This window comes from Musca domestica, unplaced genomic scaffold (genome assembly GCF_030504385.1).
Source record: "Musca domestica strain aabys unplaced genomic scaffold, Musca_domestica.polishedcontigs.V.1.1 17, whole genome shotgun sequence".
NCBI classification, from domain to species: Eukaryota; Metazoa; Arthropoda; class Insecta; order Diptera; family Muscidae; genus Musca; species Musca domestica.
In genome coordinates, this window is record NW_026712230.1 from 10,411,699 (window position 1) to 10,435,095 (window position 23,397).

At 35.3% G+C, this 23,397-nt stretch overlaps 1 protein-coding gene across 7 annotated transcripts in view; it reads right to left on the bottom strand.

Moving 5' to 3' along the window:
• Positions 1-2,681: 2,681 nt before the first annotated feature.
• Positions 2,682-23,397, bottom strand: part of LOC131801639 (heterogeneous nuclear ribonucleoprotein K-like) — a 60,106-nt gene continuing 39,390 nt past the window's right edge. For 3 of the 7 annotated variants that reach the window (XR_009341884.1, XR_009341888.1, XR_009341886.1), the window contains exons 2-4: positions 6,832-6,932; positions 4,367-4,423; positions 2,683-2,819 (exon numbers count right to left, since the gene is read on the bottom strand). Coding sequence is in view for 1 of the 7 variants with exons in the window: in XM_059120505.1 (XP_058976488.1) it covers positions 2,772-2,819; positions 4,367-4,423; positions 6,832-6,932; positions 11,956-12,022 (273 nt within the window). In the remaining 6 variants the exon portion in view is untranslated. Of the gene's footprint in view, positions 2,820-4,366; positions 4,424-6,831; positions 6,933-7,014; positions 7,225-11,729; positions 11,753-11,955; positions 12,533-22,049; positions 22,461-23,397 lie in introns of those variants that run through there. The other 4 variants (XM_059120505.1, XR_009341887.1, XR_009341885.1 and 1 more) reach the window with 4 other exon arrangements.

Here is a 23,397-nt window from a genome sequence, read left to right on the forward strand (position 1 = left end):
TATTTTAAAATACAATTTTCGAGGCTTGTCTACCTAAAAGAGATGTACGAAGCTCGTCATTTGTTACCTCCTCCATAAGCTCACGAATGTATTTAATTTGTCCTGCAGGCACATATAAATCTAGTTCTGGGATTGTGATTGGCATTCAAAACATGATTGACGGTGGAAGGTGCAAAAGTTCGGCCTGAATGGGAACTTATTCTACTATACATAAGTTTGGACTTGGTTTTAGTGACATTCGTAAACCTAATACATTCGCTGATTTTCTCGATAAAAAAGAGAAGGAGCTTATTAAGAGGTCAGACTTGAGTTTATTCATCTGGCTCTACAGTAACCATGTTCTGAAGGAATATTAAAAAGCTGCTTTTTCAATTCCAGTATTGAAAAGATTGCAGTCGCTAACAAAATTCCACAATGGCTACAGGGCAGAGCAATCCAGAAAGTTCTCATATTACCTCATGGATAAATGCGTTCTAGTATAGGCTGAAAACTTTGCAATATTAAATGCTTTGCAAGTGCTAAATCGAAGCTCAAGAAGAACGCGAAGCCTTGGTGTTTGTTTTGGAATTTTTATATTCTTCAGAGTATATGAAAAGGACGGTACATAAAATTGTTATTCAAAATACTCGGTCGGAAATCCATATACATTCATTTCTAACTGAAGTCCATATGTCTATCCGCCTGTGTGTTGAAATCGAGATACAGCCTATATTATTTATTAGTTTGTATTGTATTTGTCTAGGATGACTGGTATTGAAAATGAAATTTCTAGATTCACGTTTTAGTATAACCCCCATATAATATTCCCATATTCGGTATTTGTAGCATTTTCAACGGAATTGTTTTAAATTTGTTATTTAGAGTTTGTAATGGTTTCTACATCTTTTGGCAGAACATGGTGCACATAGGAAATCAATGGCCCCCATGTGACGATACCTCCGGTTATTTTCATGACTTTAGCCATTTTTTTCAAGGAAATTGTTTCAAAGTTGGTATTTGGAACTGACAGTTGATAAAAAAAAAGCCCTTTGAAGGTTCATATAAAGCCTACCGCACATTTTATGGTATTTGAAACATTGACCTGCACTCTCCCATCGATTTCATTGGAATTTCAGTTAAAAAGGGAACCCATTCGAATATTAAATTCTTCAGGGGTTATAAAGAGGTTCTATTCATGGACTTCCATGAGTCCCATCAGATTGTCCATTGCTTGTCTGTTCTGAGACTATCTCCAATGATTAATGCAGACGTTCTGCTGGCTGCGGTAATCAAGAAAACTAATTAGGGAAATAGTAAAGTAAGACATGTACAATTGAGTCTTATCGGATTTTTAAAAAGTTCTCAACATAATGAGGAATAACGAAATAATGAGCATCACATTGAGTTTTAGGCGTGCATTTTTCACAAGAAAGCGGAGTTTCCGTTAACTTGAAGAGCTTACATGACTATAGAAGTTCTGTAGTTGTAAAGTAACAGTTTAGAGACTTAGATCTTTTGACACCCTAATGCAAGCTCTTGGCAATAAAGCTAACCTGTCGAAGCTATGAAGTTCCATGCCAGGGCTGGGTTTGAAAGTTCGATAGTCTAATTTTCAGGCTCACATTTATGCTATTGTGAAATTCTGCTGTCTGATCATTTGCGAAACAATATCTTAAAAATGCACGAACTTTGGATGCCATCCACACCAATTGTCATTAATAATCGCTAACACAACGTCGGCACGAGTCACGTCTTAAAGGGTCTTGTTGTGTATCTCTGGCTTAACATTTTGGCAGCGAATTTCAGATTTCATCTCTAAAATGAAACAAAAAAATGTCAAGCCATGCTTCGGTCCTTGGCACTCCAACTTGGCGAGGAATGAGATTACTAATAAGGTGACACGGACCATTTCTCCGTCTAGACGCCACTTCAGTGATTACTTCTCTAAGCCGATAGCACTAAGAAATGAACCTGACAGGCCCAAAATATGACGATTACCAGGTAACACGGACCATTTCTCCGTCTAGGAATTTAACGGGTGCCTCTTCAGTGATTACACTTCTACGCCGATAGCATTAAGAAATGAACCTAGCAGGCCCAGAAGATGACGGTTTCCAGGTTAACTGAAATGTTATTTCCTTTGAATTCCTCTCAATATTCCAAAGCATCTGCTTGGGATTTATGACCTTCACCTTCTTAGGCCTTGTAATGAAATTGTGTTTTCTTTTTCCTTAAGAGATTCAAAATCTGCAAAAGCTAATGTTAACATTAAAAATTCCATGATAATAATTTTTGTGGGTTGTTAATTAGGCATTTGGGAAAAAAGTATTAAAGCTTTAAGTGCCATTTTCATCATTTGTGAAGCAACTAGTTACCAGAACACCAGCAATCTTTAGCATTAGTTGATGAAAATGGTGATTAATGCTTGACGACATGCAACATATTTTTTCAGAGGGAATTTTTCAAACTCTACCTTCGTTTCCAGTGAATCTTTCAGCTTAGGTTAGTCTACAAGGAATACATATTACAAACACATATACTATATTCAATGATAATACTTGTTAAAACTAAGCCCATTATAAGTCTAGATAAAGAAAATGTAATCCCTTTCTTTGTTTCTTGTAATATATGTGAATTTTAGACCTAATAAAATTGGATTATACTTGTCGGTTTTTTGTTTTTTTTTTTTTTTCATGGCTTAATAAAGTTATGATGAGACATATTTGTTTATATAGGAAGAGAAGAAGAAAATATATATGTATGTGTGTGTGTGAGTTTATATAGTAAGATCTTTACCGTTCGGGGCCTTGGGAATCGTCGACAGACACAGTGGCATTATACTGCTCAACAAACAAAGTTAGGTTGTTGTTGTTGTAGTTGATTGGGGGGTGGTGGTATTTTTTGTTTTTGGTTGGTAATATTTTTTTGTGGTGTTGGTGTAGTTACAGACATTGGTCGGTCGTTGATGGATGGATTGATCGATTGTTTGGGTCGCGCAGAGTCAGAGACACAGATTTTGAAACAGATCCACAAAGAAGACAACAGAAGACCCGTAGATTGTTTGGTCGGTGTTTTGGTATTTTCGGTGTTGGTTTTGGTTTGGTACGCAGAATCAGTTCAGGTTTCAATGACAGATTGTTTTTTAGATTTCGGGCATATTTGGTCAGAGTTTTAATTTTTTGGTCAATCATTTGGCGGGCAGACAGGCAATCGGGCCAAGTAACCGGGCCGGATATATAAAATTGTATTTGTTATTGAAAACAAATCGTTGATGAAGATCGAATTTCAGAACCACACCAATCATTTTGGTTCCATCATGGTCGGTCGCGGTTGGTCGGTGGTGGTGGTTTGGTCGGGCACAACAGGTAATACACAGGCAGACAGGGACCATTAATTTTTGGTTGTTGGATTAGGTCAACAATTGAGATTTGTATTTGAGAGACCAACAACATTTGGATTTAGTTGGTTTATGGTTTTGAGAGATTTTGGTGGTTGGGGGGCGAGAAAAAGAGAAAGAGAAAAATTGATCATTTAATTAATGGTAAATTGCAAGTGGTATTTGTTTTATTTTTATTCGTTTTTTTTTTTGTCAAGGTTGTTTTTGTTCTTGTTTGCATTAAAATGATCTCATTTCAAAATTGTATACTAAGTTGGGACTAACTAAAAGTTTAGCTACAAAATATTTGAAATGGTTCTACAAAATACGAGAATTCGTGGTAACAAAAATTTGCCGAGAAGATGCAGAGTAGTGATGATCCACACACAACACTCCACACCCCGCAGTCGACTAGGAAAAAAGAGGGAGGGGCAGCCAAGGCAGCAAAGGTTGTTAAAACAAAAAAAAAAGAACTGGAAGATTATACAGATACCATGTTATGATGAAGTAGGTAAAGAAAAGATATTTTGAGATGCAGAAATGTTAAAGAAAAGAAGTTAAACCAGCAGAAGCAATAAATGTATTAAGAAAAGAGGATAGATATCCCAAAAATAAGGGCCCTTTAGTTGTTGTTAAAACCAATTAAACCACACTTAAATAAGAGCAAATAATGAGACACAGTGAAAGAAAAATTGAAATCGCAAACAGATAACCCACAAAACTAAATAAAACCCATTAATACTCCTTGTCGCAAAGGTCGAGTGATCCAGTCCTCTCCATCAAATAATGACTCGTTAAGGGCTTGAAAGGACATTAAACTCTTAACTTAGTGGGAGATTTTTTTAATTTCACAAAGTTTTTTGTGGTCTTTGACAAATTAGTTTTGGAAAAAATAGGACAATCAATCTGACTGGTAAATAGGAGGTTACATTGTTTCAGAAAAAATAGAAAATACATAAAAAAATACTTAGAATTCTAAACCAAGGTGGATAGGGAGTTTCATTACCATACCTGTGTGCGCATTTTTTGAATGTGTTGGCCTCCTTTGCCTATAATAGCACCGGCAATCTGAAAAATAAAAGAAAAATATAAGTTATAAAATTATATATAAATTATCTTTATGTTGGGCGAGATCTCAATGCTGAACGTTTTTGAACGTATTACCATTACGAACACAATATATATAGCAGTGGGGGCTCCTAATTGAGGGCTCAATTGAAATTTAAAAAAAAAAACTAGGGATACTACTTTTTTATTATTTATTAATTAATTTATTGAAGGCCAAGGGAATATGGAGTCCATTAATTACATGGAGTCCAACTTTCACAAAAAAAATACTTGCTTGGAGTATCAAATCAATAAAGGTGTACTTTTTTATAAAAGAATATCTTATCAGCCTCTAAACCAGAGTTCAACACTAGTTAACGAGTACTGCTATTTGAAAAAGAAGAGAGTATCAACATTTTCAGAATAGAGTAAGATTGTATCCTAAGAAAGAAATCAAATGGAAATTTGTGTGTTCGTGTGAGTAGGTAGTAGCAAACTGCTATGAGAAGGCCATTGGGGTTTCTCTGGGAGGACCTTAGGGTCGTCTGTAGGAAGAAGACATTCCGCCCTTCTGTGTGAACTTCTGGTCTCGTGTGAGAAGAAGACCTTCTACATCTTTTGAGAAGCGCGACGAGATTGTGTACAAACGCCAAGGCTCTGTGGGCTTTGTGTAAAAAACAACAACGCTATTTGTTTTTGTTTCGTTTGCAGCTGCGGATTAAAAATTGCTCCTACTTACAACAAAAATAATAATAATAATGGTATGATACAACTTAAGAGTTCTCAGAAAGAGTAAAATCTGTTCGATTTCGAGCCAAATTTATTCCCATTTGAAAACTTCAAAGCCTACTCACAGTTATTCGAGTGGCCTAGAAAAATAGAGGATATTTGATTTCTTTATTTTTCCCATACTTTGACTAGAGAGCGACATTGGCATTTCAGAGCTCTGGTTTAAATATACAGGGTGAGATGAAAAAATTGCAACCAAATTCAGACTGCTATAATTTCTAAGCCCCTCGTCCGACAGCTGCTTAAATTATTCCGGTGACAGCTCAATATATTGTTTACAAGGGTAAAAATGCATTTTGGTTAGAATTTTCCAGAAAAAAAAGTTATGCGTAATGGAATACAGGCGTGGTAGTGTGATTTCTTTATATTTGGTTGGAAAACCACAAATGGCTATCGTTAGAGCACTTCCAGCATTTAAATGTGAATAAATCTTTTGTGTCTCGTACCATCGCTCGTTACCGTGATACTGGTAAAGTAGCCCGACGTCAAGGAAGTGGACGTAAGAAAACGCAACATAAGCAGATATGGTTCGTGGTTTAGAACTGCCGAATTTAGTTTTCTCCGATGAGAAAACATTCGTTGTCCAGCAGTTTGTAAACAAACAAAATGAATGATGATCGTGTTTACTTGCCAAAGAGGTCAGCTGAAAATGTGCACCTTCGGTTGGTCGCCGGCCATGGTGATTGTGTGGGCCACCATAACAGCCGATGGTCGCTCTCCACTCGTATTAATCGACCGTGGCATCAGAATTAATGCCGAATATTTTCGCGAAAATATTCTGGAGAACGTATTAAAGTCTTGGGCACGCAAACATTTTGGCCACAGACCTTGGATATTCCAACAGGACTCAGCACCATCGCACTCAGCACGCATCACCCGAGAATGGTTGTAAAATGATGTCCCTCGCTTCATTTCCAGCGCCCAATCGCCACCAAAATCTCCGGATACCAATCCGTTGGATAATTGTGTCTGGAGTATTTTGGAAAGAAAGGTTGGTACTAAAAAATGCCAAAGTGTTGATCACCTCAAGCAAACACTTCGCCGGAAATGGGCGTGTGACGGTTTCATTGGCCGTTTGAAGGCCATAATTCGTGCCAAAGGTGAGCAATTCGAACAAATCCAAACTTATTCTAAAATTTGATGCTATTTCCGACATTTTTTGCTTTCATTAAATAAAATTAAAAAAACAAAATGTAAAAATATGGCGTTTGACTTTGCTGCATTGTTTTTATATCACCCTGTATATTGGCTGAAGGTTAATGGTGTAAATTTCTAGATTTTAAAATGTTTAGTTTTGCCTGTCAAATTTCACCCTAACTGTATTTAAAAATGTTGTAAAAAGTCCCTGAGTTCAAATGTGCGCTTAAGACTGAATCTTATATACCTTACGTTGGAAAATACTTCGTCTTCATGGTAATTCAACCTATCACGAATTTACTTAGCGATCGTTACGATCTAAATGTAGATGTTAAACAGTTCTGGAGATATCTCGACCGCCTAATGGAGTTCAAGATTTATTTCATTTAAATTCACATATTTTATTTTCTAATTTGTCTTATACCATGGTAAGTACTTGGCAAATAAGCCAATTAAACTTTTCTATTTATTTAAAAAATAAAAGTTAACGAACAAATACTTACATTACTGGGTATCAAGATGCGAACTTGATCATCACCGTGTCGGCTACGTTTCTCTGAGTGGGGACCATCATCGTGATTTTCACGTTTGATTTTCATGTTTTCTGGAAAAAGAATGAAAAATACCAACACAAAATTAGTAATAAGTAAACAATTTCCGAAGAAAAAAAAAAACATGATAAATACTTTAGAAGAAAATGTAAACAGATTTCTCTCCGCAACAAGAGTTCTTTCTTTCCCGCCTCTTTTTTGTGGCCGCGTCGTTGTTAGGTTTCTTGATTTGTTTGTAAACAAAACAAATAATTGAAAATTCAAAATTTTGTGTTCGAAATGCAAAGCGCCAACAATAAATCTGCCAGTAGTGTTGAAGTGTTTCAAGACAACTAAAACTTGGAATTTCTTTGAATGGCTGAAAAGTGAAACAAAAACAAACCTCAGATGAAGAAAAAAAAACAAATGCACATTAAACGGGTGTAGTTGTTGTTTTTGGAATTCGTAATAAATGAATTTAACAACAAAAAAAAAAAACGAAACAAGAAGCAAAAAAACACAAAATAAATAATAATATGGTCGGTTGTCGTCGAAACTGATTTTGAAACATTCAGACAGCAGCAGCCAAAACCACCAGCTCAGCCCAGCCACTGAGCCAACAATCAACAGCATAGCTCACTGCCTTGCTGGTTTAGCTGTCTGGGCACCAACCTAAACTCAAAAAGTGGCAGCAACAATTAAACAGAAAAGTGAATTTACCGATTTAAATGCACACAAGTTGCCCATAAGCGTACCAGAGAATTTTGTTTTAGGAGAACATTTTTTTATTGACTTGAAATAAATACCAAAGTATCGATCTTTTCCTACATGGAAATTTGGCATGACACCATTTTAAAGACAATTTGTTTTAAAATATATTTTTTTTTTTGGTGGAAAGCATCGGTCCTCAGTAAACTGAAGATTTTTTTATAGGAAAAAAAATTATCCTCATGGTCTGAGACTTTTTCATACCCTCCACCATAGTATGAAGAGTATATTAAGTTTGTCATTCCGTTTGTAACACCTCAAAATATACAATTTAGACCCCACAAAGTATATATATTCTTGATCAGCATAAAAATCTATGTCGATTTAGCTATGTCCGTCCGTCTATCCGTCTGTGGAAATCGATCTAGATTCCGAACTAATTGATAAAATTTTATTGATAAAATTTTATTGATAAAATTTTAGATTGATAAAATTTTACTTAAATGTATATTATGTCTGCAGGACTTTTGGTATTAAAAAAAAACCGTGGACCTACGTTTTGGTAGAGCCCCCATACAACGGTACCTCCCGATATTCGGTATTTTGATAATTTTAGCGAATTTATTCATCGGAAATGTTTCAAATTTGATATTTGAAATTCGAAATGGCTGCTACAGCCTATGACAGGAGATTGTATGTGCAGGTCCACATCTTGGTATATTGATGATTTTAGGTATATATTCACCGATTTTGTTAAGCTTCGCATTTGAATATTGTAATGGTTTATGACAAAAGCTACCTATCCAGGTCCATGCCGTCGTATAGACCCTAATATAAGAGCTACATTCGGTATTTTAAAGATTTTAACAGAATTTTTAGCGGATTTTATTGTTTTTGAGAATTGCCAAATTCGTTCCAAATGGTGAAGTTCGGCTCGGCCTTCTCAGAGGGTATGACATATAGGAAGAAAAAATCGTCAAGGGGGACTGTGGTCCGGGTAAATCTACAGGGTGAGATAAAAAAATAAACCTACAATAAAGTCAAACTCCATAATTTTTACATTTTTGTTTTAAATTTTATTGAATGAAGGCAAAAAATGTCGGAAATAAATTTTAATTATTAGAATAAGTGCAGATTTGTTCGAATTGGTCACCTTTGGCACGAATTATGGCCTTCAAACGGCCAACGAAACCATCACACGCTGCCCGAATGTTGCTCTGCGGAATTTGGGCCTATTACCGGCGAAGCGTTTTCTTGAGGTGATCGACACTTTGGCATTTTTTTTTGTCCAACCTTGCTTTCCAAAACATTCCAGACACAATAGTCCAACGGATTGGTATCCGGAGATTTTGGTGGCCATTGTGCGCTGGAAATGAAGCGAGGAACCTCATTTTACAACCATTCGTACTGAGTGCGATGGTGCTGAATCCTGTTGGAATATCTAAGGTCTGCGGCCAAAATGTTTGTGTGCCCAAGGCTTTAATACAACCTACAGAATATTTTCGCGATAATATTCGGCATATATTCTGATGCCACGGTCGATTAATACTGGTGCAGAGTGACCATCAGCTTTTATGGCGGCCCACACCGTCACCATGGCCGGCGCCTGAGTTCTGGTGGCCAACCGAACGTGTACATTTTCAGCAGGCCTCTTTGGCAAGTAAACACGATCATTTTGTTTGTTTACAAACTGCTGCACAACAAAGAAAAACGTGAATTTTTTTAATATAGAAAACCCGGTCTTTACTTCTACAAAAATTTATTTCTAAAGAAGTCCGAAATAAGTAATTGAATTTAGGATTTTTCGATTTTTTTGTTTGTTTTTTGATTAGGAATGCTTTTAACCCTTGTATATTAGGGTCCTCTCTGTAAAGAGTCTTAGCGATTTGTGGGTTAAAAATCAATGTGTTTCTCAAGTATTGCTAATTCAATTTGTGGTAATTTTTTATTGCTTTGCAAATATTTCTGATGTTGTTCAAACATATAAAACAACAACAGGTGTTGTGTTGTTGATATAGAAGAAGAAGAATAAAACCATAAGCCAGCCAACACAATGGGCCGAATACAGGTGGGGGTAATATCAAAAGAGATGGAATGGGAGGTGGGGTGGTGTGACGAAAAAAACCTCCAATAAATATAAAATTGAAACTATCAACCTGAATAGCAATGAATGAGTGAGTGAAGTGATTTGAGTGGCTGACTGGCGGTCCTCAGTCTGACAGATCAATGAATGAATAAATTGAAAACAAAAACAACAACACACAGAATATTGATATTGAATGGAAGTAGATAGATGCTGCTTCACATATTTGTGAAGCAGGAGGAGATTATTGTAATGCTTTTTTTTTTGTAAAACAACAAATATTTTATTTTTTATTTAATACGATTATAAATACCACAAAGAGCAGCGATCTCCTGGCCACAACTTAACCAACCAGCCAACAACCATTGCTGATGATGATGATGATGGGTTAATACATTCAAGGTTTCAAATACCAAACACACATGTGCACACACATTCTACAGTATGTGAATGTACATACCCTGTATATACGTATGTATGGCTAATTGTTTGATATATGAGAACAAGAAATTAAAACAAAAGCCAAAAACCATCATCAATTGCATTTGACCATAATAACAATAAACAACAACAACATAAAAATTGGACAAATAAATTCCCATCAAAATGAGTTTTAACAAAAAAAAAAAAAATATTTGTTTTAAAAACTCGTTATATTTTGCAAAGTTTTTTTTTTTCAACAGCATTTGTATCAACATTGAAATATATGATATTGTTTGTGAAATATTTATTTGAAATGTCAATGGCTGTCATTGTGAAATCAGTCGGAAAAATTGTTTTTGATTTGAAAAGCTTAGATTTTATTACAGGGAATTACATGAATTACATAAAATTAAATCAAAATAAATAAATATAACACCAGAGCATCTCAAAATAACATTTTTCTACAAAAAAAAAAGAACTATATTTCAATCTGTATATATACAGGGTGAGATGAAAAGACTGCAACCAACTTCAGACTACTGTCATTTCCAGTGACAGCTCATTATATTGTCTACAAGCGTACAAAAGCATTTTGGTGAGAATTTTCAAAAAAAAAATTATTCGTGATGGCGTTCAAGCGTGATAGTGTGATTTCTTTATATTTGGCTGGAAATCCACGAGTGGCTATCGTTAGAGCATTCCAGCATTTAAATGTGAATAAATCTTGCTATTTCCGACAGTTTTTGCTTTTATTCAATAAAATTAAAAAAATATTATGGCGTTTGACTCTGTTGCAGTTTTTTTTTTTTATTTCCCCCCGTAAAAAAAAAGAGTAACTGACGGACTAACTGAAGCAAGACCCTTGAAATTTTGCACGAGCGTCAGCCTAAGTGTGTAGGGTTTTTGGGAATTCGTACTTAAAAGGTACGAAAAGTACTAAAATTTACTAAAAATTTAACACTTTGTATTAGCCAAACTGGAATAATAGTCACCAAAGGATTTTGAAATTCGACCTTTAAGGCTACGAAAAGTTCTAAATGGTACTAAACTTATAAAATGGTACCATTTGGTATTATGTTAACGGATAAAGCTAAAAACTTGGTATTTGAAAATCAGGTTGATATATTAAGGTGGTTTTGGAAATGTGTACTAAGTGTGTGAACTGCATTAAATGTTACTAAATTTAGAACAGTTTGGTTTAGGGTGAACGAATGAAAGTGGAATTTTGAAATCTTGTATTGGGGTCCCTATTGTTGGTAGGCTGGTGATATAGAGGTAGTTTTGCAAATGTGTACTTCAAGTGCACGAAAAGTACTAAATATAACCATATTTGATACAATTTGGTATTGAGTGAACAGATAGTGCTTGAAATCTGAAATTTGGCATTAGGGTCGCTATGCAAGTGTAACCCGGACATTTGGAGCTGGTTTCGGAAATGTGTGCTATAATTGTACGAAACCTGCTGAATGGTACTATATTTGGTATTGGATGAAGGAATAAAGCTGAAATAATTAAATTTGACATAGATGTGGAGGTGGTGTCCGTTGAAATCTTTACTGTTCGAAAAGTACTAAGTGGAACTAATTTTGGTATTACGTGAAGAAAAATAGATACAATTCTGATATTTGATACTTAGATTATTGATGCTACGTCATACATTTGTAGCTGAAATCCCAAAATTTGATCTTGAGGTCTCTGTTGGTTTCTAGGATTTGCATATGAAGTCGTTGAAATAGTTTTGACAGAAAACTTTGATTTTTTCGAATTGATAACCTTTGACACGAATTATGGTCTTCAAACGGCCAATGAAACCGTCACACGCTGCCCGAATGTTGCTCTGCGGTATTTAGGTGATCGACACTTTGGTATTTTTTAGTACCAACCTTGCTTTACAAAATACTCCAGACACAATAGTCCAACGGATTTGTATCCGGAGATTTTGGTGGCCATTCTGCGCTGGAAATGAAGCGAAGAAACTCATTTTTTAACTGTTCTTGGGTTGATGTCCAAGGTATGCGGCCAAAATGTTTGCGTTCCCAAGGCTTTAATACACCCTCCAGAATATTTTCGCGATAATATTCGGCATTTATTCAATGCCATGGTCGATTAATACGAGCGGAGGGCGACCATCGCCTGTTATTTGCGGCCCACACCATCACTATGGCCGGCGCTTGAGATTTGGTGGGCAACCGAAGGTGCACCTCTTTGGCAAGTAAGCACGTTCATTTTGTTTGTTTAAAAATTGCTGGACAACGAATGTTTTCTCATCTTAGAAAACCAAATTCGGCAGTTCACCACTTTCGGCCAAGCGAAGCAACTCTTTAGTTCTTTTGAGTCTATTTTCTTTCTGTTGCGGTGTAAGTTCTTGCACTTTTTGAAATTTCAATGGCTTTACCCCGAGCTCATTTTTCAATATTTGCCGAATGGAATATTGCGATATGTTCAGCTCACGAGCCATTTTTCGATGGTACGAGACACAAACGATTTATTCACATTTAAATGCTGGAGTGCTCTAACGCTTCAATTCCATCTAAAATAATTATAATGAGCTGTCACTGGAATAATTTTCACAGCTGTCGGACGAATGGCTTAGAAATGACAGCAATCTGAAGTTGGTTGCAGTTTTTTCATCTCACCCTGTATATTCGATATTTTGATGATTTTAATGAAACTTTTACCAGAATTGTTTCAAATTTCGTAGTTGAAGTTTCGTAATGGATACTACAACATGACAAAAAAATGTTTATATAGATCCAGGTCTTCGTATAGCCCCCATATAACGGTACCTCCCGATATTCGGTATTTTAAAGATATTAGCGGCATTAATCACCGGAATAGTTTCAAATTTCGCATTCGTAAATTCGGAATCGGTACTAAAGCTTATAACAAAAAATTACTTATGAAAGTCAGGTCTTCGTATAGCCCCCCACATAAGGGGTGTCATTCGGGAGGTATTATTCTAGGGATTTTTTTTTAATTTTTAAATAAGTTCAAAATGGCCCGGCTGAACTTAGTTGTTTTTTTTAATTTTATTGTTTTTTTTGGGGGGTATATTTTAATTTTATATAACTGTTTCTTTTATCATCTAATTTTATTCATTTATTTAAGTTTATGTTTTATATGTTTTTATTTTTATTTCAATTTTAATTCAATTTGTATTTTTTAATTTGTTTTTTTGTGAAATTTTTCAAACCATTTTCTCCACTAATAAATAAACGTTGTTTTTATGAAAAAAAAACAACAATAATGTGATTAAGGCTGGCTATTATGTAACAATAAAATAACTATGGTGTCTTACATAAAACGCCGACCGTGTTCTATTTCATTTTTTTTTTAGTTTTCAGGTTTTTCTCAACTAGTTATATTTTTATATTTATTTAAGTCGAAAACAAATTGCAATCATCCACCATTTTTTCTTTTTAAGTTTATGTTTATTTTTAAAAATATTTTAATGTTATATGTTTAAAATTATAAAAAAATTAAGTTCAATATTTTAAATTTTTTATTTCGAAAAAACAAATCGTTTTATTGTAATTATGTTTACAGCTTTTCGTATCGAAATCTTTAAGATTTAAATCCTAATCATGGTTAATTGTTCGTCATTCTATTATCAAAATATCAATAATAGTAAATGTTTTTTTAGCAGGCCACATCAACTGATAATGATATTAAAGAAATATAATGCCCCTGATCAAAAGGTTAACCCATTCCCATCTATGATTTGTTTAATTTCCTCCATTCATGTCCAACTAATGTGTTCACATTAGGGAAATATCAAGATTGGATGTTTGATTGAGGTTGACTTTTTTAAATAAATGATTTATATTTATTTTCTTGTTATTGTTACCTAGAAAGGTCATTTCAAAAGAAACACGTATGATTATTCATTTCAAAATATGTCAAAAGTAAAGCGATATGAAATGAGGAGGCCAAGGGAGGTAAAGGGGATTTTAGTTATTGTCTGCGGCATATTTATGTGGGCCGTCTCATTTCCGTGTAAGTGTGTTTGTGCTCCAACAAAAGTACTTTTAATTTTCGTTCAGTAGGTAAATGCAATTTTAATTTTGGAAATTTCATAAAATGTTGAAATCTGTTCATATTTATTTGACGAGAGTGACAGCAATCCCATCAAAACCTACTCTTTTTGTGTCACATTAAAACTTAAAACTATTTGAGTAGTTTTCGGTATATTTTATGGAATTGGTATACATTTCTAATCATGGTTTTATAAAATTGCTGCACAATACAATTTACAGGGTGAGATGAAAAAACTGCAATCAACTTCAGACTGCTGTCATTTCTAAGCCACTCGTCCGACAGCTGTTAAAATTATTCCAGTGACAGCACATTATATTGTTTACAAGCGTACAAAAGCATTTTGGTGAGAATTCTCCGGAAAAAAAGTTATTCGTGATGGAATTCAAGCGTGATAGTGGAATTTTTTTATATTTGGCTAGAAAATCACAAGTGGCTAGAGCTCTCCAGCATTTAAATGCTAATAAATCTTTTGTGTCTCGTACCATCGCTCGTTACCGTGATACTGGTAGCGTAGCCCGACGTCAAGGATGTGGACGGAAGAATACAACAACATCAGCAGAAAAACGGTCGAAAAATGGCTCGTGAGCTGAACATATCGCAATATTCCATTCGGCAAATGTTGAAAAATGAGCTCGGGGTAAAGCCATTGAAATTCCAAAAAGTGCAAGAACTTACACCCCCAACAGAAAGAAAATAGACTCAAAAGAGCTAAGGAGTTGATTCGCTTGCCCGAAAGTAGTGAACAGCCGAATTTGGTTTTCTCCGATGAGAAAACATTCGTTGCCCAGCAGTTTGCAAACAAACAAAATGATCGTGTTTACTTGCCAAAAAGGTCAGCTGAAAATGTGCACCTTCGGTTGGCCCCCAGAACTCACTCAAGGCCATTGTGATGGTGTGTGCTGCCATAACAGCCGATGGTCGCTCCCCGCTCGTATTAATCGACCGTGGCATCAGAATAAATGCCGAATATTATCGCGAAAATATTCTGAAGGTTATATTAAAGCCTTGGTCACGCAAACATTTTGGCCGCAGACCTTGGATATTCCTACAGGATTCAGCACCATCGCAATCAGCACGCGCCACCCAAGTATGGTTACAAAATGAGGTTCCTCACTTCACTTCCAGCGCACAATGGCCACCACAATCTCCGGATACCAATCCGTTGGACTATTGTGTCTGGAGTATTTTGGAAAGCAAGGTTGGCACTATCAAATACCAAAGTGTCGATCACCTCAAGCAAGCACTTCACCGGGAATGGGCCAAAATGCCGCAGAGCAATATTCGGGCAGCATGTGACGGGGTTTTATTGGTCGTTTGAATGCCATAATTCGTGCCAAATCGAACAAATCTAAACTTATTCTAAAATTTGATGCTATTTCCGACATTTTTTTTTGCTTTCATTCAATATAATTAAAAAAATGTAAAAATTATGGCTTTTGACTTTGCTGCAGTTTTTTTATCTCACCCTGTATGAAGCATTTCACAGTAACCCCAAACAAATATTTATTTTCTCTGAGTAGAAGAAGTTTGCCTTTTCTTTCCAGGAAGTTAATATTTAACATTTTCAAACAGAACCTTCGGACTTGTTTTTAATGCGAAATTTGAAATCATTATATGGTTATTCAACACACCAGACGACATCTTATATAAAGTAAAATTATTATTTTTAAACCGGAACGGCAGAATTATAATTTACGTGTTTATTATTTTGCTTTAAACAATACTCGTTTCTTAATTATTCTCACTTAGCAATATATCTCAATTTGTGCTAATTTATCGGGAATCGATGTGTTTTTTTTTTTAAGATTTGATTTTAAATTTGATTTAAAATATTGTGGATGCTACTGTTTTCTTTTTTTTAAGTCCTATCCTTGTTAATATTCATATTTCAAGGCATACCATTTAAAAGTCCATTTGTCATTTTGCGTTAAAGGAATTTCTAAATATTTCAAGTTTCTCTTGACACGCTCGACTGTGACAAACCGATATAATTAATTTATTAGAAGTATATATATTTGGCTAAATCGGAACATGGATGGATGAACAATTTGCTACAGTAAAAATAAAGCCTTTTAATACTTGTGGAAAATAACTTCACGCCACGATTTTTTCTCGTAAATAAATCTAGACTATTGTAAAAATAATGTTTCTAAAGAAATAACCCAGCGGTTATTACGATGAAAACGTTCCACCCGAAATTATGATCTTTATAATTTCCGTAACCTATTCGCCCAACATTAAGTTCAAAGTGTCTCTTTGAATGCATTTTGTTTTACCGGCATTATTAATAGATATCTTTTATTTTATTTTTTAATAAAAATTTTGAAATTTAAATCTGGTTGCAAATAAAATAGCATATTAATGCACATTTCTACAGCTGCATTAAATCCGTTTGACATTTTCTTTTTATTTGGTTAGCAAAATTATTTTTAGATGCACAGATTATATTCATCAAAACGATATTTTATTACCCTCAACCATATGGCTATACCCTCTATATCATTTGATACGGCCAAAACATGCCTCATCGAAATAACGGTTTTAGACCCTATGTCTTTTTGGACCAAATCCGTTTCAGGACATGGGTCGATCTAGCGATATCCGTCCGTCCGTCCGTCCGTCTGTCTGTCTGGATGGCTGGTACGCACGATAACTCTCGAAGGGAGTATCAGATTTGGTCCAAACTTGGTACATCGTATATTATTATCATATTAAGATCGAATTCGGACTTGGAAAATCTCAATAATTTCATCAACGCAAGTTCTGTTGCAAAGATGATAGAGATCGGACCATCGCTTTTAGTACCTCCCCCACAAAGTGTCAAATTTTTAAATAACTAAAAATATTATAAAATCCGAAATAAGGATCCGGTTGTCTTCCTACTTCTCACATCCCATTAGTTCCACTAACACAAGATCTGCTGTGAAGATAGGATGTATCGGTCCAATCCATCTGGTACCTCCTACACTAAGGATCAAAATTTTGAATATCAATGGCGCTCATAAAACGCGAAATTACCATCCGATTCCATTTCATTCATAAAGATGGTGGAGATAGGATCATTTCTTCTGGTACCTACCGCACATAGGGTTAAAGACTTTGAAAAACAAAACGCTGAAAGAAAGCAAAATAACCATCCAACTCTCTTTAAATTTCACACATACTAACATTTTTGCAACACGAGATCTGTTGTGAAGATGATATATATCTGCGAACCCCTTTATATACTTTTATCTGTCATAACTTGCGACTCTTTACAACTTGCTATATTCAACCAAATATTTCTCTCAACCCGAAACCGGAGATGAATATGAAATTTATATTGGATATGCAGGGTGATATAAAACAAAATCAAACGCCATAATTGAAAGCAAAAAATTTCGGAAATAGCATAAAATTTTAAAATATGTTTAGATTTGTTTGAATTGGTCACCTTTGGCACAAATTATGATGGCCTTCAAACGCCCAATGAACCCGTCACACGCTGCCCATTCTCGCCAAAGCGCTTGCATGAGGTGATCGACACTTTGGTATTTTTAGTGCCAACCTTGCTTTCCAAAATACTCCAGGCATAATAGTCCAACGGATTGGTATTCGGAGATTTTGGTGGCCATTGTGCTATGGAAATGAAGCGAGGAACCTCATTTTTTAACCATTCTTGGGTGGCGCGAACTGAGTGCGATGGTGCTGAGTCCTGTTGGAATGTCCAAGGTCTGCGGCCAAAATATTTACGGGCAAAAGGCTTTAATACACCGTCGACATTTATTCAGATGCCACGGTCAATTAATACGAGCGGAGAGCGACCATCGGCTGTTATGGCGGCCCACACCATCACCATAGCCGGCGCATGAGTTCTGGTGGCCAACCGAAGATGCACATTTTCAGCTGACCCTTTGGCAAGTAAACACGATAATTTTGTTTGTTTACAAACTGCTGGAAACGAATGTTTTTTCATCGGAGAAAACCAAATTCGGCAGTTCACCACTTTCGGCCAAGCGAAGCAAATCTTTAGCTCTTTTGAGTCTATTTTCTTTCTGCTGCGGTGTAAGTTCTTACCTTTTTGGAATTTCAATGGCTTTACCCCGAGATCATTTTTCAATATTTGCCGAATGGAATATTGTGATATGTTCAGCTCACGAGCCACTTTACGGCCACTGCGACACGGACTTCGATAAAGTCGCTTCTTTACTTTTCGAACCATTTCTGCTGATGTTGCTGTTCTTTGACGTCGGTCTACGCTACCAGTATCACGGTAACGATAGCCACTTGTGGTATACCAGCCAAATATAAGGAAATCACACTATCACGCTTGATTTCCATCACAAGTAAAAATACTTTTGTACGCTTGTAAACAATGTAATAAGCTGTCACTGGAATTATTTTAAGAGCTGTCGAACGAGTGGCTTTGAAATGACAACAGTCTGAAGTTGATTGTAGTTTTTTCATCTCACCCTGTATATAGGAGCTAGATCAGATCGCGATAAAATTTGACAGAGGTATTTCTGGGTTGAATCTGATATCTGGTACCAAATATCATTCTTGTGGAGTGCTTATGAAACATGTGTATGGGAGCGCTATATCTGAAGCGATTTTCACCAAATTTGATGTATTTGCTTCTCGGTCGCATGTGACAAAAATCGGGACATTTAGACTGATATTGGCCATTTGGTGCACAATTAACCCGAAATCGGTTGAAGATATATGTGGGAGCTATTTGAACCGATTTTCACCAATTTTTAGGGTTTGTCCTTTGTCCTTGGTCCAAGGAAAAAAATGTCGTCTCAATCGGATAATAAATGTGACCTGCATTTTGTTCAAAAAAAAAAAAAAAAAAAATACATGGACAGACGGACGGCCGACAGACGGACTGACATGCTTAACCCGACTCAGAAAGTGAATCTATGAAGATCCTCAAAAGTAACTATAGGTCGATCTCGCTTCCCTTTCCATGTTACACACAAATGCACAAATACATAATACATTACCACTATGTGGCGTGGGAAATAAAAGTTCGTATCGAAGATTTCTATTTGAAATCAGCTGTAATTTGATCTGTCGGGCCTTTTGTGGGTACGTAAACTCCTCTTAAAAAATATTTTTTTGTCCAGTATCAATAAATGACACAAGGCAATCTACATAATGCAATGACTAAAATATTTTATCAGTTGCAATTTTGCAATCAAGCCTTTTACCAGTGAATGACTTTGTATTAATAATTATATTAGCTAGCAGATCAAGTATGTTTACCTTGAAAAATTCATTTATTCGTCGTTACATAGAGTCCGGAGATGATAGATTCACTGACATTGAATTTATTGGAGAAAATATTTAAAACTAAAAAAAATTTTCTATATTTTTTAAAAGACGCAAGTCAAAGCTCCAGTGTTTTAGGTTAAATTTTTCCTTAAGAAACCAAAACTTCTTATTGATTATAAAATTCTGCTTGTATAATTGTCATATAGGGGTCAAATACCCCTGCTCTTCATTGCTATATTCCGTTCTTCACCTATAGCTCCAAACACTCATCATCACACACTGGGATGTCATCAGAACCATTCATATTGTCACCTTAATGCAACATGACGATGAAGAAAAACAGAAACGATTGTTGCCATCCGTATTTTGTGGAGGCTGTCACAAACAAACTATGACAACAATTGTGCAAAAAAAAAAAAAAAACAAACCCGCCGACAACACCAACAATTATTTTATTTAAATATGCACATTTTTTAAATTAATTAAATTTAAATAGAAAAATATATGCACCCCACATTCTTTGCAGAGAATTCATTTAGTTCATAATTTCCTACACATTGTTTTTCCGTTTTTTTGAAATTGTATTTTGTCGACGGCTCTCCCTCCATGGTGTCTAAAAAAAGAGAATAGCATTTGTTGGGCAGGAATTCAAGGCGCGTAGGTTTTTGTTTTGCAATTGGAATCATTGATTCAGCATGTTTCGCCAATCTTTGGATAGTGGAATTTATGCAGACGGGGTTTAATGTTTTTTTTGAGCTTTTAATTTAGATTTTCTTTTTTTATAATAAAAATATTTCAAAATTTATTATTAGAGCGAAAAAATATTTCGTCTCGCTTCGCTTGGTCGAAAGTGGTGAACTGCCGAATTTGGTTTTCTCCGATGAGAAAACATTCGTTGTACAGCAGTTTGTAAACAAACAAAATGATCGTGTTTATTTGCCAAAGAGGTCAGCTGGAAATGTGCACCTTCGGTTGGACACTAGAACTCAAGCGCCGGCCATGATGATAGTGTGGGCCGCCATAACAGCCGACGATCGCTTTCCACTCGTATTAATTGACCGTGGCATTAGAATAAATTCCGAGTATTATCGCGATAATATTCTGGAGTTTGTATTAAAGCCTTGGGCACGCAAACATTTTGGCCGCAGATCTTAGACATTCCGACAGGACTAGCACCATCTGCTGAGGTTCCTCGCTTCATTTCCAGCGCACAATGGCCACCAAAATCTCCGGATACCAATCCGTTGGACTATTATGTCTGGTGTATTTTGGAAGGCAAGGTTGGCACTAAAAAACACCGAAGTGTCGATCACCTCAAGCAAGCGCTTCGCCGGGAATGGGCCAAAATACCGCAGAGCAACATTCGGTATTTTGACCCATTAAAAATTCGAACAAATCTAAACTTATTCAAAAATTTGATGCTATTTCCGACATTCTTTGCTTTCATTCAATACAATTTAAAAAAAAGTAAAAATTATGGCGTTTGACTTTGTTGCAGTTTTTTATCTCACCCTGTATAATTTATATATTAAGTTTGTCATTCCGTTCGTAAGCCCTCGAAATATACATTTTAGACCCCACAAAGTATTTATATTCTTGATCAGTGTAAAATTCTATGTCGATTTGGTTATGTCCGTCCGTCTGTGGAAATCACTCTAGCCTCCGAAAGAAATGAAGTAGATGGTAAAATTTTATTCAAGTGTATATTATGTCTGCAGGACTTTTGGTATTGAAAATGGACCATGTAGGTCCACGTCTTGGTATAGTCCCCCTAAAATGGTACCTCCCTATTTTCGGTATTTTGATGTTTTAAGCGACATTATTCAACGAAATTGTTTCAACTTTGTTATTTAAAGTTCGTAATAGATATTACAGCCTATGAAAGAAAAATTTCTGTGCAGATCCTAGTCTTTCTAAAGCCCCCTAACAATGGTACCTTTTATTCCTCCCTTTATTCGGGCTGAACTGTTTTAAATTTCGTATTTAAATCGACAAAAAATTATGACAAAAAATTACTTATGCACCACCAGGTCTTTGTATATCTTCCATAGAAAGATTTTCATTTGAGGGTATCTTTCGGCCGGTTTGGTTTTTTTTTTTTTTTTTTTTTTTTTTGAAGTTCCTTCCGAATGGTGGAGGGTATAAATTGAATGAATTTTGTATCGAAAGACAAGAAGTTATACAGAAAAATAAACATTTGGAAATTCAAGCATACTTTTAGGAAAACCCCAGCTGCCAGTTTCCAAAACTTCAAATATGGTTCAATAGGTTATTATTTTTTTAAATTAAAATTTATTTAGATTATTTTTCAAAATAACTTTAATTTTTTTTTTTTTTTTTGAAATTTTGTGAAATTAAAAATGTGTTCTGTACAGTCCAAGTGCAATTTGAACGAGTTAAGTTAATTTTCATAGAAATTATGATGTAACTTCATGATTTGTCATTTTAGGTGTAATAGGTAAATGCCAATACAGAACTTTTTTTTAAGAAATGTTTCGATTTTTTTATAAAAGTATGTACAGTGTACAATTTTTTGACGCCAAGATGACATAACTTCATAAAGAGATATATCGGAAGAGTGGTTATCATGGCAAAAATAATTAACCCACTAAAAATATGTATGTATCTACGTGATATCCCCTTAAATTCCGCACATTATTTTTTATGATAAAATTTAAATTACCTTTTTATGGAGAATTCGTTTTGCTGGTGTTAATTAAAAAAATTAAATGTTTTTTTATTCAGATTTCTTTTGATGTTTTTTTTTCTTTCAATTGAGGGAATATAAAGTCGTTTACGTTTTTATTATCTTGAGGTATCAATTAATTATATAGTTTCTTTCATTTAACAAATATTGTTCGTAACAAATTAACACTGGTATTTTTGTAGATTTTTTTGGTTATAGCGTTTAGTTGCACTAATTATCACATTATTTAAAAAAAAAATCCAATCTTTTTGATATTTCCAAAACTAGAATTTTTGTTTTTGAATCCAAAACATTGGATTGGGGTTGTTATCACAGAAAAATGTACTTTTTGAAAAAAAAAAAAAAATATGGAGATCTTTTTCGATGGGTCTCTACTCCAAGAAGTTTTCTAAAGGACTAATAGTTCAAGAAATGGGGCTCGGTTATTTATGGCAAGAAAATACTAGACATGTTTGGGGACTCAAGGATAGACTCCAACCATATACAGTAGTTGGAGTTCGAAAATGAGACAGATAGACATACAGGTGGCCCCAATATTGTATCATCGAAAAAGGGTTTGACCAAACGGAAATGATTGACCAATCACAGGATATTTTAAAGAGAACTTTAATGGTCACCATGTCCGGTGGCCATAGTAACTTCCCCAACTTTTGTTGGGCACCGAGATTCCAGTTATAGTTGGGGATGGGGTTTAAATTGGAGGAATGGGGGTAAGTTGCAAGACTAACCACAAATGTCCTTAATGTTATATCGGAAATGGCCTTTTTAGTTTCAGACAGATAAGACAATTACATTTGAGAGGTGGGAGGGTATAGAGCTTCACTCTCTTTGGACCCCCCCCCCCATTAATTTGCTCAACTATGCACATGAGAATTAATAAATAGCGTGGCATTTTGGGGGTTATGTATATCCAACAAACGCAATAGAGGGGCACAGACAGGCAGGCCGACACCAACGCCAATGGCAATCCAACACATAAATTGATCATTAAATATTCCATATTCGAAAAACGAAGGCAGCGAGTGACACGCTAAAAAATGAAATAGATAGATAGAAAATACAGGACAATTACATTGCCGCATATTAGGGGAAATCGAATGGACACGAGCTATGCAGAACCATGGCAACCAAAACGAACCAAAAGCTATAATTACATTCGGAGGCCGCGTGGACTGTACAATGCGAGTCCATGAAAAATAACGAACAAAAAATCAGCCTTCACAAAATATACACATCAGCGAAAAAATAGGCCTTAAATGGGGGGCGTTTTAACGAAATTCAAGGGAACCACACGAAAATGGAGTAGAGAGCCGAAAATGCCCCA